The 19243-nt window shown below is 34.3% G+C and overlaps 1 protein-coding gene across 10 annotated transcripts in view; it reads left to right on the top strand.

Moving 5' to 3' along the window:
- Positions 1-19243, top strand: part of MIPOL1 (mirror-image polydactyly 1) — a 278917-nt gene that overhangs the window by 180047 nt on the left and 79627 nt on the right. For 6 of the 10 annotated variants that reach the window (XR_002345852.1, XM_021099134.1, XM_021099131.1 and 3 more), the window contains 2 exons: positions 7411-7512; positions 12110-12204. Coding sequence is in view for 9 of the 10 variants with exons in the window: in XM_021099134.1 (XP_020954793.1) it covers positions 7411-7512; positions 12110-12204 (197 nt within the window). In the remaining variant the exon portion in view is untranslated. The remainder of the gene's footprint in view (positions 1-7410; positions 7513-12109; positions 12205-19243) is intronic. The other 4 variants (XM_021099133.1, XM_021099139.1, XM_021099138.1 and 1 more) reach the window with 1 other exon arrangement.

Raw genomic sequence — 19243 nt, 5'->3', positions numbered from 1 at the left:
TTTTTATTTTTATTAATAAGAAAGTGCTTGATCATACTGATTTTCCTTTTAATACATTCATAAAATTTTAGATTAATATTAAGTTTAATCTGATAGACAGTGACTATAGTATTTATTTAATATGAGTATCTATCGGAAAAGTCCTTAGCTAAAATGTTACTCAAGTTCACTTGACTAAACTCGCTTCATTAACTTTAGTTGGCAATATTTCTCTGCAGGCAGTTCTTTAATTGTTAAGTATGTTGAAAGGTATAGAAGAAATTCTACCCAAGTGCTTGCCATGGACTGAATTGCAGATTGCATAATTTCAAAATTTTGTGCTGGCAAGACAAGTTTAAGTTTAGTTCAGCAGGTGTTCAGGTGGTGAAGTGTATTATAGATGTAGTGAAAAAACATACATGATCCTGAACAAATAAACAAAATACCGCTGACTAAAATTCTCACTAAATAGAAGAACAGTGGCATGTAGAGAAATGTTTACGACTCATGGTATAAAGGAAGGGAATATTGTCATTTTGGAAAATGTTTGCTTCTTGAGTTTAAATAAGAATTTAATTTTCTCTGTGTGCTCATGTTCTTAGGTAGTATCAGAGAGAGCAAGCTTAGTGAAAGGAATATATCATGTCATGAGAAAGGAGAATGAACTTTTGGGGGAACTTATATTCCAGCTGATGCTTTAAGTGTTTTCTTGTATATACATTTTTTTCCAGAAGAAATGACCTCAAGAAGTGGTGTGATAGACATAAAAATAATTTAATGGATACTATGTGAAGACTATGAATACTGTATGACTAACCTGTTTCTAGAGGTCAACTGATGGATAGGTTATTAGTGAAGCCAGTGAGGTGGTCACTGGTTTTGTACATATAAGTATAAATGACTTTCAGAGCTATATTTAAGAAGTCCTGGGAGTCAAACATCTAATGGAATCTAACTAGCAACAAATTTAAGGTCAAGTTAGTATCATCTGAGATAAAGTTCATTCAGCAGAAAGGATAGGACCTCCACAGACTGAATTAATGGACAAAGAAATAATTCAAAATAATTATGTGAAATTGTCAATGGCTGAAAAATTGAATTATATCATGCACTAAAAATAAAAAAATAGAAAAAGACTTTAAAATAAATGACAGTGAACAGAAAAAGAGCTAGAAATTACAGTAAACTGTGTCACCTTTAGAGTCATCACAGTAAGATATAATGGCCTATGTAAAATTGGAGAACAGCTTGGCAAAGTAGTTAATGCACAGACTCGATTTTTTATTGAATGGGTAGTTAAGAGTTCTGTACTCAAATTCTGGTTCTGACAGTAACCTTAAAATCTGAGAAGGTTTAAGTAAATAATTTCCTAACAAGTGGTTCTCACACCCCATGGAATTTTTTTTTTTTTTTTTTTTTTTTTTTTGCCTGAAGTATTCACATTGTTAATGGTAGTTATGGGAAATGTTTCAATTTCTGCTTTTTCACACTTTGTTAAATAATTACTTATATATACTTTCCCTCTTTAAAATAAGCAAGATTATGACTACTTGTAGCTATTTGTTAAGTTATAATATGTGACATGATATAGTTTATCACTCAACTCAAACATGCTATCTGCTGTAATGATTCTGCCCTTAAACTGTTTTAAATAGCTTTCATTCTTATACTGTGTTTATTATAGAACAGAGAGATTATTGTTTAAAGACAGGAAACAAGAGAAATACTAATGATGTCGCATAAGTTATACAGAGCTTAAAAGCAATGATATTGGAAATACTGTTAGGGTTACTATGCCCCAAATTTTACTTTACTTTTTATGTATTTGGATTTTGGACTTAATAGCCACACAATGGTTTGTTTTCAGAGAGGGGCTTACAATTGGCAGTCTCAAACTTTCTCTTGTATCTTTTCTATTAAAATGCAGGAAAATTCAGGACAATTATTAAAATATTAAAATAATTAAATCTGGTTAACATACCAAATGTAAGAATTCTAAACATTAAATTAGAAAAAGAGTTTAGGCCGCTGTCGGTGGCATAATATATGTTAAGTTTCGGTATAGGCTTCTTGCTTAAAGGCAGCAAAAACGTCCTCTGGGAACCCTTCTGCTGCTGACCTGCTAGGTCCTGGACAATATCTAATTCATGCATTGCTAGACTCACAAAAAATAGAGGAAATCTTCCAAAGATTTTACTTCACCAAAAAATTGGAAGTTGAACCAGGGACACCTTCCTCTCCAATCACAAGCAAACCATTGGTCCACAGCTGCATTAGAGGCAAACAGATAGAACTGCTTTGATCTTCACTTAGGATCCCAGTCTGAACCAGAAACTCCAGCGTTAATCCAGGCTTCTTTAGCTTGATCTAGGAATTGTCTCCCTTGGCTCTTCAATGCAATAGACACAAGTCCCCCTCAGAGAAAAGCATTCCCAATTAAGATTGATATGATTCCCATAAATTATTATCTTGAAAAATGTGAATTTACAGCACAGGTCAATCAAGCACATGAGCAAAAGTAAATGGTAGTCAACTGACACAACAAAACAAAAAAGAACACACACAAACACAAAAATAAAGTTATATAAAGAACATAGAATAGCTATGTATGAAATGATTCAATGAATGTTTAAATAGTGTATGAATCACAGCTATCAATAAACCACAAGTGTATTCTAGGAAACATCAGACAAATCTGGAAAAGAATCACATACAATATCAGAAAAATAGACAAATATTTTGAAGTAAAACTCTCTAGAAATTAAAATTGGTTGTGTATAACTGAAGACCAAATAAGTGAACTGAAAGACATATGAATTGGAATATCTCTGAAAAGCTACCCACAATACACCATTGATAGATAAAACAAAAATTAGGAGATTTATTAGAGTAAGATGGTCCAACAAGTGTTTGGTTGGGTTTCTAAAAGAAGAGAATATAGACAATCCAGGAAAAGCATTTTTAGAACAGAAAATGGCTGATAATTTTCTAAAACTGGTGAAAGATATTTACCCATAGCAAAATTATCAAGAAATATACACCTAATTACATCATAATGAAATAGAGGAAATCTAACATCAAAGAGATAACCATAAAAGTAGCTCACTAAAGGAAAGATGGATTATTTTCAAATGAGCAACAATTAGATTTACAGATAACTTCTCAAAAAAGCACTATTAAGTCAGGAACATTGGAATAATGTTTTCACTGTGCTGGAAGAAAATAATGCCAGTTTAGAATTATATACCCAGCATGTATATCCTCCAAGAATGAATATGAAATAGACACATTTTCAGATAACTAAAATTTGAGTTAGTCATTTTCAGCTTTGTATTAAAGAAACATTCAAATTCTTTGTTTAAACAGAAAGAACATGCTTCTATAAGGAATCTCGCAACAGGGAAGGAATGGAGCATTAAAAAGTACAAATATAAATGCATATTGACCTGAGAAAATAATATTAATGATGTTCTTTGAAGTTTAAACAAAATAAAATGAACTATAATACATTTTTAAGACACAGTAACAAATAAATTGGGAGAAAAGTAAAAAGAGTTGAAGAGTTTTAGGTCCTCTCATTGTCCAGGAGTATTAATAAGAGCATTTTGGTAAGTCAACTTGAATCTGGTAATTTCTGGGATAACTATTAAAAGAATATGAAAGAATTATTACATTCAAATAAAGCAGGTGAAATAAGAGAAGAACCCAAAGTATAATGAGAAATGGTGATTTTAAAAGGAAAAAGTAACAAAACTAGCAGGACAAATAGCACAAAATAAGACTGTATACTTCAACCCAAATCCAGTTATAATTACATTAACTATAAAGAGATCAAATGTTTCAGTTTAAAGACAAAGATTTTTAGACAGGAAAAAAATATGGGTAAACCTCATTTATCGCACCTTTATTGCACTTCACAGATAATTTTTTATTTTCTTTACAGTTTGGAGGTTTGGAGCCATCTTTTTTCAAGCAAGTCTATCAGCACCATTTTCCCACTAGTATTTGTTCATTTTGGGTCTTTGTGTCACATTTTGTTAATTCCCACTATTTCAAAACATTTTAACTATATTTGTTATGGCAATCTGTGATCAATGGACTTTGATGTTACTGTTGCAAAAAGATTATGACATACTGAAGACTCAGATGATGGTTAGTGTGTTTTAGCAATAAAATATTTTTGTAGGATGAACCTTACATCCACAAGGACCCAGGCCACTGCAGTCAGATTCCTAACCTACTGTGCCACAATGGGAACTCCTAAAGTGTTTTTTAATTAAGGTATGCACAGTGGTATTCTGGACATAATGCTATTCCACACTTTGTAGACTACAAAATAGTATGAACATAGCATTTATATGCACTGAGAAACTAAAAAATTCATGTAATTTGGTTTATTGCAATATTTACTTTGTTGTGGTGTTCTGGAACCGAACTCACACATCTCTGTGGTTTGCCTTTATACTATTTACAGTAGTCACATCTCAACCTAGCTGTGTAAAAAAGATTGAAGTTAACAAGATATGCCATACAAACTCCAATGAAAAAGAATGCTCTTGAAACTCTGTTAACATCAGAGGAAACAGAATTTAAAGTTACAAGGTTTAAAATTCATTTGTTGCACTTTATATACAACAGATGAAATCATGGCAAGATGGTTTCCTGTCACAATGCAGTGTTACCATGCAAGCACATAGTTGCCATACAACCACTATTTATTCCTTTTTTCCTTCTTATCATTATTTACCCAGAAGAACCTGCTCTAGAATAGTGTGAATTTCAGGTATTTCGTTTTATTGCCCCTGGAAATATGTTCATCTAGACAGACCAAGCATTTCCCTTCTTCATTTCCCAAGGTGTAATAAGTTTTTTTGGAACACAACTTTCACATTAGAGGATCAGTAGTGTCTGTTGTACAACTTATATGTTTATTCACTATGATATGGCTATATTGTAATAAGTTATCTTGTTTTATTATTTATAATAAATCCATAAGATGAGTATTGTAACCCACATTTTACCCATGTGAAAGAAGTTCAGGAGCCCCAACTTATTCAGTCGAAGAACTAATTGCTGGAAGTCATGCCCAAGTTTGTTCTTAATCCCTGTGCTGTGCCCTCTTTCTGGTGTACTTCTCTCTACCTTCCTTTATTCTGTTTCCTATTTTCTGCTCACTATTCTTGGGTCATTGTGTGCCTATGAATGTTTTTATTTCTGTTTCCATTACAAACTGTTTTCTTACCTCTCTCATATGAGGTAGACAGTGCATGTATAACTGCTTTTGAGTCTAGACCCTGATCATCCTTGGTCTGAAAAACATGACGTGAGGACAAAACAAGCTCTGAGCAATAACCTTCAAAGAGCAATAACACTGTGGTACCTTATTGTGGTGCACAAATTCAGTCTTCCTATGAAGATGAGGTGTAATTGAAATCAGTTATTTATCTTTCTGATATAATAGCTTCTAATTTTTTTGGATACCTTTTTGCAGTGTTTTTTAATAGGTTCTTAATCTGCTTCTGAGTTAAAAAAAGTCAAATACTAGGATGGTTATAGTCATATTGTCTGAGCTATTTTATGATTAGACATATTATTTGAAGATAGCTAATTAGATGTCTTAGAGATGTGTTTAATAGCATAGCACAGTCCATATACATTTGTGGTTACTCTGTAACAATTTCTTCACCTACAGAAGTAGGGAACTATATTACCTCTGAGATCCTTTTCAAGTCTTAACACTATTTGGTTCCGTGATTTTATTTGGACTGTATGTTTCTTTATTTAGCAGATATCACACTTAAGATCAAATACCTCTGTTCTCTGATAAAAGCAGATTTCCATTAATGGTCTTGGAGTTACCAAAGGAACTCTTAGCCATATCAGACTATTGCTATTAAAAACACATTCAAACCAAACATAACAAGATTTTAAAGTCAGATAAAAGTGCTTTTTCCACAATATCCATAACAAATAGTGTTCAGTGGTGTGAACAGTGTAGTCTTTTAATTTGTCTGGCATTCCAAATTACTCTAAGGAAACAATATAGTTCATTTCTAATACAGTAGTAGGACAAACAATTGTCCTATTTAGATGGCATTGCTCAAGATAGATAGAGTTTAGGAATAATGAGACATTTAGTTATAGGATTAACCTAACAAAAGTTAACCAATATTTTTTTCAGTCATTTAAGGTAAATAAGTTCTGGGCAAATGATAATGTACAGCATAATAGTACTGTATCATATATTTGAAAGTTGCTAAGAGTAAATTTTAAAACTTCTCATCACAAGAAAAAAATTATAACCATGTGAAGCAACAAGTGTTAACTAAACTAACTGTGGTAATTATTTTGCAGTGTATACATACATCAAATCATATTGTGCACCTAAAATTAATTCAGTGTTGTATGTCAATTATGTCTTAATAAAACTAGGAACAAAAATAAAGAAAGAAATGATGTAAGGCACACACACATACATACATACACCTCAGAATGCTGTATATTATGGTATAAGAAGGAAATTTTGGGGGGGGACCAAACTACTTGAATTTCTGTTTCAGTGCTATCAGTCACTAGCTCTCTTACATTTACAAGTTGCTTAATATCCATAAACCTCAGTTTTATCAGCTGTAAAATAGGGATACTAGGAATTATTTCAGAGATTGGTTGTGAGGATAGGCTATGGTAATGTATTTCAAATACTTAATACAAAGTCCAACCCATAGAAGATGTTCAGAAAGTGGCATTGTAGAGTTCCTGTTGTGGCTCAGTGGGTTAAGAATCCAACACAGTGTCCATGAGGATGCAAGTTCAATCCCTGGCCTTGCTCAGTGGGTTAAGGAGTCAGCATTGCCACAAGCTGGGGTGTAGGTCGCAGATGAGGCTTGGTTCCTGCATTGCTGTGTCTGTGGCATAGGCCGGCAACAGCAGCTCCAATTCAACCCCTAGCCTGGGAACTTCCATGTGCTGCAAGTGCAGCCCTGAAAAAAAGTGACATTTCTATGTAGTTATGCACAGATTTTTTAAATTTTCAATTTAGGCAGCACGTTTGGCAGTTTCTTTCTAATATTTATAACTTAATGGAGACATAACTTTTGAAGTTTATAAACACACTTATCAGGGGATCCAGCATTTCCACTCCTTGGTGTTTACAGAAGAGAAATGAAATCATATTTCCACAAAAATGACCTATATACAGATGTTTATAGCAGTGTTATTGAAATTGTCCAAAATTGGAAACATCCAAATGTCTATCAGCTGGTGAATGAATGTATACATGGTAGTACATCTATGCAATGGAATACTACTCAGTTGTATAAAGGAATGAACTACTGATACATGTAGTAATATGAATGAATGTTAAGAGCATGAAGTAAAAGAAGCCAAATTCAAAAGCCTGCCTACTGGTATGATATTTATATTACATTCTAGAAAAGAGGAAACTCCAGGGACAAAAATTACATCAGTTGTGGCCAAAGGCTGCATGTAAAGGAAGAGCATTGGCTGCAGTGTTGCACAAGGGAATATTTTGAGGTAATGAAAATACTCTATATCTTGATTATGATGGTTATTACATGACTGTATAATTTGTCAAAATTTTCACAGCTGGGAGTACCTCTTGTGGCTCAGGGGGTTTAAGGGCCCGACACTGTCTCTGTGAGGATACAGGTTTGATCCCTGGCCTCGCTCATTGAGTTAAGGATGTGGCATTGATGTGGCTGTGGCAGAGGCCTCAGCTGCAGCTCTGATTCGACCCTTAGCCTAGAAACTTCCATATGCTGCGGAGCAGCCATTTAAAAACAAACAAACAAACAAACAAAAAACTTTATATAACTGTACATCACAGATCAGTGAATTTTTACTTTGTGTAAGTTATAACTCAGTAATTACCTAAAATAATTTATCCTTGTGTATACTTCTATATGTCATGCATGTTTTACTTCAATAAAATTTTTACCTAAAAATACAAATTTTTAAAAAATGCTATGTGCATGCTTGTGAAAGATTGTTCATCTAAAACTATGGCCATACTGTTGTCCCTCATTATCTGGAGGGGGTAGGTTCTAGGACTTCCACATATACCAAAATCTGTGGATATTTGAGTCCTTTATCTGGAGGCAGGACCTGTGGATACCGAAAGCCAACAATAGATAGAAATTCTGACTCCCTGTAGACTTTGCTCAAAAAAATTTTTCTTTTTGGTTTTTAGGGCCACAGTCACAGCATATGGAGGTTCCCAGGCTAGGGGTCCAATTGGAGCTACAGCTGCCAGCCTACACCACAGCCACGGCAACATCAGATCCATGTCTGCGATCTACACAGCTCTCGGCAATGCCAGATCCTTATCCCACTGAGCGAGGTCAGGGATAGAACCCATAACCTCATGGTTCCTAGTTAGATTCAATTCTGCTGCACCAAAACAGGAAGTCCTCAAAAAATATTTTAAAGTTTTATTATCAAAAATTTCAAGGTATAATATAAATAAATAGTGTCCAAAGAGTACAGCAAAAAGGGAATATAGAAATTTTAATCCAATATGAATAGAGAAAAAAAGAAGCAAAGGAAAAGGATGCTAAACCTGAAAGATGTGTAAAAATAAGTCCAAATATATCTGTAATTGCAATGTACTGCACATGTTCACAATATGTAAAGGTGTCTATAATCAGAATAGATACACCTATCAATATAATTAAAAGTCAGAAGTATAGTACTGCCCAAAAAAGCAATTGTTTGTGAATATGTAGGGTATCATTTATATAAAGGTCAGAAATCTGTAAATAATCGCATGTATAATCTGTAAGTATATAGTAAAAGTATAATATATTCTTTAAAATGATGATCCCAAATTCATGGAAATGTTTTACTTTGGGGGTAGGAGGGAAGATGAGAATGTGGCTAGTAAGTGTGACACATGGGTTAGGGTAAAAGATTTTTTTCTTTAACAGGAAGCAAAATAGCAAAAATTCTTAATTTAAAACAAACTTTATATATAGTACTATCAATATTATAAATAGATATATTTATTTGCATATATATGTGCAAATACATACTATATATACTGGTATATGTGTAGGCTATTTCTGGAAGAATATACAACAAACAGGTAACTAGATCTATCAGAAGGTAATTTGTAGTACTGAAGATTGGAAGTGGGATGTTTACATGTAATTGCCAGAAATATGAAGAGTATGAGGCTAGAGAAATAGGAAAAATATCTGGTTTGCTAATTTCTTCAATATTTTTGAGATTAAATTAATTCTTGGCTTATAATGTGATGGAATTATGGTAATAATGAAACTAGGAAAAGCAATATAAATAAATACCACATTTAAAGTAGTTAAATTTTCTCACATTGCGTATACCATGAATCTAACTGAAAAAACTAGCTTAAGCCAAAAAAAACAAAAAACAAAACAATGTTCCCAGGAAGTCCAAAAAATGTGTCTGGATCTGTGTGGTATACAGGAATCCAGATACGAATGATGTCATCAAGCTTCAGTTTTCTTCTTGGGGCTACTTTGATGGAGTACTCTGTTTGAACAAGCTAGATCTTATATACCTGAGGTAGTGGGAGAGGAAGTTCATCTTAGCCACCAGGATTGAACAGGATTACTGTGGCATAGGGTAAGAGTATTTCCCCACCCCAAAAAATGTTGACCAGATAAGCTCATATCTGATAAAGTAGCGGAAGAAGCTTGTAAAGCCAGAAAGTTTATAATAGCTTTGAACACAGTCATCAGGTTCTACTCTTAAGATTAGCCATTTGGAATGAATAAATTAAGTAGATTGCTATGCGGCAACACCAAATCTTCACAGCCACCTAACTGTAGAAAGAAAAGTGAAATGTTCATTATTACCCAAGCATGGGGATTTAAGTATAGTTCTCATGACTCCGTTTTCATAGCAGAAATTTCTTAGGCAGATCTTCATTGTGGCTTTTTCCTGCTAGAGCTTTATTGGTTTTGTTTTTTGATTTTGGGTTTGGGGAGGTTTTGGGGGTTTGTATTTTTGCTGCAGTACCATGTACAAAGGCATCAAAATAATCATATAAGGTATTAACATTGTCACATGTTTATTTAGCAAATTCTCAATTGTGTATCCAATATTTGATAAACTTTAAATTACATGCAACAGAATGTCTGATGTTTTTTAAGTTGAATGTGATATGTCCTTTTTTGGGTGATTGTTTTTAACTTGTTAGTAGTTGCAGTGGATATCTGGTGTTCTAAGTCTAAGTTGCCATCTCAATCACTTTTCTTTTTTTTTTTTTTTTTTTTTTTTTTTTTTGGTCTTTTTGCCTTTTCTAGGGCCGCTTCCCCTGGCATATGGAGGTTCCCAGGCTGGGGGTCTAATTGGAGGTGTAGACACCAGCCTACACCACAGCCACAGCAACAGCAACATGGGATCCAAGCCGCATCTGCAACCTACACCACAGCTCACGGCAACGCCGGATCCCCAACCCACTGAGCAAGGCCAGGGATCGAACCCGCAGCCTCATGGTTCCTAGTCGGATTCGTTAACCACTGCGCCAAGACAGGAACACCTCAATCACATTTTATAGTATACTAAAAATTAGCAAAGCTGTTAATTATTGGCACCAATATCACCCTTAAATGCTTTTTAAATAATTTTTGAGAATGTTTCATCTATAATTCTAGATGTAAAGCAAACACTTACACATCTTAAATTTAATTAAAAATAACTGTTAGAATTTGCTAGCCCAGATAGAAAATAAATTAACTTAGTGCCTAAATTTAAATACAAAGGTCTAAACTTCTGCGTATTTTTATTATAGCCATATTAAAATAGAAAAGTAGCATTGTCTAATGTTCATTTGTATTACACTCATTAATTTTCCTATGATCAGGATTTCAAAATTTGTCTTAGGACTTCATTCTTATGCAAGAAAATAATTTCAGTGAAATTAGTTCAACAAAATTTGTGAACTTCGGCCTCCCAATTTTTTTATTAGCATTTAATTATTACCCTTAATGTGGGTAATGTGTATAACACTCTGTTCTATGTTGTCTATGGAACACCATTTAAAATGAATGACCAGAGTCCCCATCGTGACTCAGCAGAAACGAATCTGACTAGGATCCATGAGGATGCAGGTTCGGTACCTGCCCTCCCTCAGTAGGTTAAGGATCAGGGGTAGCTGTGAGCTGTGGTGTAGGTCACAGATGCGGCTCAGATCTGGCATTGCTGTGGCTGTGGCTGTAGGCCGGCAGCTGTAGCTCCAATTCGACCCCTAGCCTGGGAATTTCCCTATGCCACAAGTGTGGCCCTAAAATTAAAAAAAAAAGAAAGAAAGAAAGACCTTTTCTTTCAAATTAAACTTTGAGTAAAGAAAATAAAAGTCTAACCTACCAGTACCGTATTTTAAAGTAAGGTTGACAATTCAGTGGCTATGTGTGAAATTCAGTGGCAATGATGATTGGCCTCTTAAAATTCTTAGTTTGAACCCTATTGGAAAACTGATTACTGTTGCTTTAAAACGTGAGTATTATAGGCAGAGAGGAATAGTAACATCCCTTAAATAAAATATCTCTCTAACATTCAAGACTGCTGTTATTCTCCTGTTAGAGATTCTTCTTTTCCTGCAGAAAAGGAATTGAAAAGGTTAAATCCTATCTGTAAGAATCAGGTTGTAATTTTGTGTATTTTGTTAACATTAAATATCAAAGATGGCTTAACGTATTTAGAATCTTTTTGTTTCTATTAATAAAGTTAAAAGGAAATCTAGCAATCAGGGAGTGGAGCCACATAAAATTTGTATGTGAAACACCCATTGTGCTTATCTCTACTGTAGATATTGCTCTGAACCCATGTTCCACATTCTGAATTCTGTGTATAAAGTTAAACATTGCAGAAAGGCGTATATCTGATGATACAGATGAATAAAGTTGAAGTTTAGTAATGAGCAAAGTTGGTAAATTTAATATGTTCATGTCTTTAGTACTCCTGTTATTAATATATTTAGATTATTTTGTGGGAGATTATGAAACACTACTAAAAATACTGATAGGTTTTAAAACTCCCAGAAATTAAGAACTTCTATTCATACTATAGTATGTGTTTTAATGTAACAAACTAATATTACATTTCCTAAAATATTAATTACTTGCAGGCAAAGTTGTTAGCCATGCAGCAAGCCAGAGAAACTGCAGTCCAACAATACAAAAAACTGGAGGAAGAAATCCAGACTCTTCGAGTTTACTACAGGTAAAATCCTTTATAGCCTAGGCATAAATAAATGTCAGAGCCTAGGCATAAATAAATGTTTGATTGGGAAATGTTTCTACTCGACTTTATAGTGGTGAATGAGGAAATACCTCAAATGAAATTAAACATTATGCACTTAAAACATTTTTGTAATTTTAAAATGATTCAAGCATAAAATATTACTTATTCTTCCTTTTCTCATTTCTGTATTTGGTAAAGTTTAAGTTTAGATTCCCATCAGAATTATAAAATCTGTATAACTCTTAACCAGTTGTTTGAATGGAGCCGGCTTAGCTCTTGAAGTATTTGCTGATCTAAATTGCACCTCTAAAGTGATGGCATATATTTTAAAATAGTACATGAATAGCAGTAATAACCGCCTTTCACCTATCATAATATGAAAAATTTCTAAAGGAATGCCATTAAAGGATTTTTAAGACATTTAATTTATGCTCCAAGAATAGTTTTGAAATTAATTCAATAGATCACACCAGGATTTTTTAATGAAATAGAATAGGAAATGTCAGAGTGCATCTTCTATAGTATGGGTAACTATTGTTTTGTGATATTTTTGTTTCAGTTTTGTATTGTGTGAAAGGTAAGATTGTGTGTTGGGAGTTCCCTTCGTGGCTCAGTGGTTAACAAACCCAGCTAGTATCCATGAGGACACAGGTTCTATCCCTGGCCTCGATCAATGGGTTAAGGATACGGCATTGCCATGAGCTGTGGTGTAGGTCGCAGACACCACTTGGATCCTGCATTGCTGTGGTGTAGGCTGGCAGCTGTAGCTCTGCTTTGACTCCTAGCCTGGGAACTTCCATATACCATGGGTGTGGCCCTAAAAAACAAAAAATCAAACAGACAAAGATTATATATTGGGCTACCTATAAAATATATATTCTCACAGTGGATCCTAGTTAAAATAAAAGGTTTGAAAATGATGTACAATACCTTGCATATTCTTTAATACTTATGAAGATTAAAAAAAAAAAAATCCTGAAGTCTGAAATGTAAGAATTTCCTAACCAGAGTTGCAGGTTATTGAAAGATATTTTTCAACACTTGGCTCCTATCTCAGAATAATGCTGTTAAGTGCATAAAATGGAATTAAATCAAAATAAGTTTTATTGAAATACATTTACGAAAGTATTACATCATGATATGTTGCTATATACATGCACCATTATTAATACATTAAATGACTAGATCTAATAGCAAATCTATTAAAAACTGTAACTTCAAAGTACTTATTATTATAAATGTTCTTTTGGGGATAACTGCAAACACTGAAATGTTAAGTAAAAATACCAGTGATTTCCATATGTGTACTCTTAAGAACCGCTAATACTACTTCTACAGTTTGTTGCCTTGTTCATAATTGTAGGAAATACTGTATTCACGTAAGAGTTAGTGAAAAATAAAGGTGAAAAATTTTTTCCCATCCTCATGTTAAGAACCCATGCTTTGGATCAGTGTTATGACATATACAGTAATTGGTTATTGTTATGAGTTGAATTGTGTCCCTCAAAAAATATATTGAAGTCTTACTACTTCAGAATGTGACCTTATTAGGAAATAGGGTCTTTATAGAGTTAATCAAACTTAAATAAGCTCATTAACATAGACCAGTGTGACTGATGTTCTTATAAAAAGTGGAAATTTGGACACAGAGACGCAGGCATAGAGGGAAGACTATATGAAGACACAGAGTGAAGGCAACCTTATGCCTGGAATGATGCATCTTAAAAGCAAAGGAATACCAAGGATTGCCAGCAAACATGAAAAGCTGGAAAAGGCAGAGGAGGAGTCTCCTTTATAGCTATCAAAGAGGGCACAACCGAACTGACACCTGGATTGTGGGTTTGTAGAACTGTGAGACAATAAATTTCTCTTGTTGTAAGCCACTGTGAGACAATAAATTTCTCTTGTTGTAAGCCACCCCTCCCAACCCCCTGGTTGGGCACTTTGTTACAGAAACCATAGGAAACTAATACAGTTATCATATAGCAAGTATATCTGATTGGTGACTGTCTGAGGGGAATAATTTGCTTACAGTTATAAGTAAGCATGTAGGTAAGCAGAACCCTGATAGTGGATGAAGACATCCCAGCCACCATCCTTATTTTTTTTAAGAAAGTAAATATTGTACAGCAGTAGATTTGCAACTGTAACTGTGCATTTGAATCAGTCAAGGAGGCTATAAAAATCCTTATACCCATCCCATCCCAGGCCGATTACATCAGAGTCTCTTGGGGTAGGACTCGGCTATCAATGTGTTTAAAGCTCCTTAGAAATTCCCATGTGCAGCCAAGTTTGAAGGCTGCTGATTTATATGCACACTTCAGTTATCTACGTTAAATTAGGGTTACTTCTTGGCAGAAAAATAAAAGCATTTATTAAATCCTCTGTTAAGACTTATGGATACTGTATGATTTGTGCCCAGACCTTGGGTATTATAATATGGTGTGTAGTAGTTTCACCCTATTGATAGGGAGAGTTTTTATGGAACCTTCTCTTGCCATCCTTATGAAATAGAACAGCAAGTACGCTGTTGTTAAAGTGACAGTGTCCCCAAATGCTGAGAACCATGTGATAATCTTATATGAAGTGACATTACTTACTGAAAAACAAACCTTGATACCAGTTCTTGAGGCTCCTTCCTTTACTGAGTTGCAAAGGAGTATTGAAAGATTTTTGAAAGTTATAAAGGTTAAATATTTATTTTTCAAAGACTTAAAAGTTTACATGAATATAACACAGCTAAATAAATTCTTCTAAATACAGAGGTAATAATTATTGGCTCTACGCTAAGCTGCAGGACCCCCTCACTGCTACTTTAAAAAAAAGAAAAATGCTGATAATGTAGTAAAGCCATAGGAATTTGCAGTTAGACAGCCCTACCTTACGTGACCTTTGTAAATGAACCTTTCCAAAACCATTTCCTTTTTGTAAAGTGAGAATTATAGTACCTACCTCATAAAGTTGTTTTAAGTATGTGCAGCTCTTAGCACAATATTTGGCTTATTGTTAGTGCTCAACCAATGTTAAGATTAATTTCTTTTTACAACAAGAACTCGATGAGAGAATTCTGTTGTAGTGCAGTGAGTTAAGGATCTGGCATTGTCACTACAGTGGCTTGGTGTGCTGCTTTGGCACGGGTTTGACCCTTGGCCTGGGAACTTCACATACTGTGGCTGTGAGGGAAGAAAGTTAAGTGAGGTAAGAGTAGAATCAAAAACTACCATATCACTGAAGTCTAGAAGGAGTTTTTTTTTGGTTGTTATTTTTTTTTAATAAGGTCAAATAGTGCTAAATGATTAAGTAAGATAAGGCAAAAAGTATCCTTTCCAATAGAGTATTAGGTATGGAAGTCAGTTTTTTGTAAATTGAAGAGTGTTTTGAAGTAAAGAAGCATATCAATTTGGACTATTAAGTGATCCTTGAAAAAACTTGAATAAGAAAGATGTTAATGACAGTTGAGAAGAAAGGAATGTGGGTTAAGGATTTTGTTTTTTGTTTTTGAAAAATGGCAGGCCTTGAGCATGTTTATGACTCTTTGGAAGGAGCCAGTGTAAAGAATTGTTGTAGAACAGAATTCCACCCAAATTAGAGAGAGATAGAATTTAGAATCTATAGAAGAGTTTGCCTTGAACAGGAAGATGGTCACCTTGTGCTTATACAGGAGAGAAGGAAATAAGAATAGCTGTGAATGTAAATAAATTTAAGTTCACAGTTAATAGTTTTTTAAGGTATAAAGAACATTCTGTGAGGATATACAGAAATTTATTTTTTCTTTTCTTTTTTTTTCCCGGCTGCATCCATGGCTTATGGAAGTTCCCAGGCCAGGGATTGAAATCAAGCTGCAGCAGCTGCAGCCTATACCACAGCTACCAAAACACCAGATTCTTAACCCACTGCACCATAGCAGGAATTCCAGAAATTTCTTTTGAGTGGAGTGAGATCCCTTGGATGTAGAACTTTAGGAAAGGAGAGATAATTACCAAAAACAGCAAAGCTTACATATCCCGGAATCTCAGATTTTCATTTAAATGAATCTAAACAGTATTCTTACACATCTGAATAGATAATGGTTACAAATCCATACATGAAACACAAGTAACTCTAAACTATTTCATAGAAAAAAAATTTTTTTTCCCTCCAAGTTTCCTTTGTTATAGAGGACAAGGAAAAAGTTCTACATTTATTATGAGAAAACCAAGACTAAGTCTGTAACTTTCACACACATATACACACACGTGTGTGTGTGAAGACATGCATAATGGATTTTTTTTTTTTTTTAAGGACTGCACTGTGGCATATGGAAGTTCCCAGACTAGGGGTCAAATTGAATTGGAGCTGCAGCTGCTGAACTATGCCACAGCCACAGCAATGCCAGATCTGAGCTGTGTCCGCAACCTACACTACAACGCACAACAACGCTGGATCCTTAACCTACTGAGCAAGGCCACTGATCAAACCCAAGTCCTCATGGGTACTAGTCAGGTTTGTAACAGGAACTCCAAGGATTTTTAAATAGACTTATAAATAATTGATTTTTTTAAGTTTAAGAAAAAATATACTTTCAGTTATTCAAATTGTTTTATACTTATCTACACATATATACATATAGATACACATATGTGTATTATTATGTCAAAGAAACTTATTTATCAGTAAGTAAGAGAAATATGCTAAGAAAATAAATAGGAGTAGGATGGTAAGCTAGAGCCAGGAGCCAGTCAGTATCCAGCACACATATACACTATGAAACAGCAAAAGAATAAGTCTCAATTAATATATGCTGATGGGGCCAATTAATATATGCTGATGACTCTCATTCTACTTTGCCTTTAACTCTACCAATTACTGACATTGACTTTATTCTTTTTAAATTTTTTCCCCAAAATAATTTTCTTTTGCTGAGTTCGTTAAGAGCTACTGTTACAATAAGCATTCCATGTCCCTGAATGGAAATAAGGAATATGGAAGTATATATTTCAGAGTTTTTCTATTTTGTTTCCTTTGAGTTTTTGAAGACTTTTAGTAGTAAAAGAAAATGTTGGCCTTCTGTATCCTTTGGCACAGTTAGTGACAGGGCAAGTGAAGTGAATGGGTTAAGGATACTAAACATGCCATTATAACTGAAGGTGCTTTCACGTTAAAACAGGGATTGCAGGGAGGCATTAGCAATGTGAAGATGTAAAATAAATTTTACTTATTACACAAGTAAATTATCAGTACCAAATGCTGGATTCATTTGCAATAGCTTCATTACTCTAAATCTAACAGTTTGATCAGGGAAGAATCTTAAGCTTGTAAGATTGAGATTTGTATGTAGTAATGATTTTTTTCCTGTTCTTATAAACCTGTAGTGCTGCATTCCTAAGTTCAGGAGGCATAATAATAACAAACTTCTTTCTATCGAGAGAATGCCTAAGTCTCAATGTTTGCTGATTTTATACTGCTTCCTTATATTTCCTTTTGCTTAAAGAAAGTATAAATTCAAGTGTGCAGATAATTAGAACCTTTTGTTTGGTGCCAGTAAACTAGGATTTAATATACTTGTAATAACAGCAGTTTTTGTTTTAAATTATTGTTATATTTTATATAATTCCAAGTGAGAAGTTGTGATGCCTTTTAGAAGATGGTAAATTTACATTTTAGGTCAAACATTGGATAGTATGCTTCATATTTTAAGATTATATGTTTCCTATAATTGTACTAGGATTTTTTAAATAATTCAATAGAATACTTAAGTGTCGACATAGTGAAAACCAGACTAAAAACTGGATTCATGATATACTACATTTTGAAGTCATAGAAGCCATAAAGATAAAAGGCCGTATAAAATTATTCAAAAAGAGAGTGAAGTTCTTGATTTTTCTATGTACTTTTTATAAATTATATTTAGTATATGTCTTTTTACTTCTTATATCTTTTTTTTTTTTTTTTGCCTGTATGTATGTATATGCTATCCTTAGCAATCAGAAATATTGTCACTGGGATCTGCTTGGGTTTGTTTTTTTTGTTTTTTTGTGGTGGTGATAGTTTTTCATTGAACCATATGCTGTCTTAGAACTCCACATTGATAAGACAGTCAGCAGAGATTATAGCATACAATGTCTAGTCATGCAGCAACACTTTTCTCAAGGCAAATCCCTCATTGAGGGGCTTCGAATGCTCTATCTTGACCTCATTAGTCCTGTGTTCTAATCAATTGTGCTAATAGGACTACCCAGTGACATAAGCATTTTGTCATATCTGTATTTTCTATGGGAATTAGCTGTCATGGAGCTGTGTTATGATACCATACTGCTAAAGCAGTAATAATTAGAAGAATACCTGGGAGTTACCATTGTGGCTCAGCAGTAACGAACCCGACTAGTAACCATGAGGATGTGGTTTGAATTCCTGACCTCGCTCAGTGGGTCAGGGACCTGGCATTGCCATGAGCTGTGGTGTAGGTCACAGATGCCGCTCAGATCCCACATTGCTGTGACTGTGGCATAGGCGGGCAGCTGTAGCTCTGATTCAACTCCTAACCTGGCAACTTCCATATGCCATGGGTGTAGCCCTAAAAAGCAAAAAAAAAAAAAAGAAGAAGAAGAAGAAGAATACCTGAATTCTTTCATCTTTGCCATTTATCAGATTATTTTTTTTTAATGTGAACAAGCTCCAAGCTTTCTAGATTTGTTTCTTTTTTTAATATATATATTTTATTTTATTTTTGTCTTTTGTCCTCTTAGGGCTGCACTCACGGCATATGGAGGTTCCCAGGGGTCTGATCGTAGTAGTTGCTGCCGACCTTTGTCAGAGCCACAGTAACACCAGATCCAGGCCGCGTCTGCAACCTACACCACAGCTAACAGCAACGCCAGATCCTTAACCCACTGAGTGAGGCCAGGGATCAAACCCTCAACCTCATGGTTCCTAGTTGGATTCATTGCCACTGTGCCACAACAGGCATTCCCAGTTTCAGTTTCTTTAACTGTGGAATTTGTAACCCTTTCATATGAGCTAGATTAAATTTTTCTTTAGT

Source organism: Sus scrofa, chromosome 7 (genome assembly GCF_000003025.6).
Source record: "Sus scrofa isolate TJ Tabasco breed Duroc chromosome 7, Sscrofa11.1, whole genome shotgun sequence".
Lineage (NCBI taxonomy): Eukaryota > Metazoa > Chordata > Mammalia > Artiodactyla > Suidae > Sus > Sus scrofa.
Note: the sequence above shows the minus strand (reverse complement) of the source record. Positions and strands in the feature narration are given on the sequence as shown.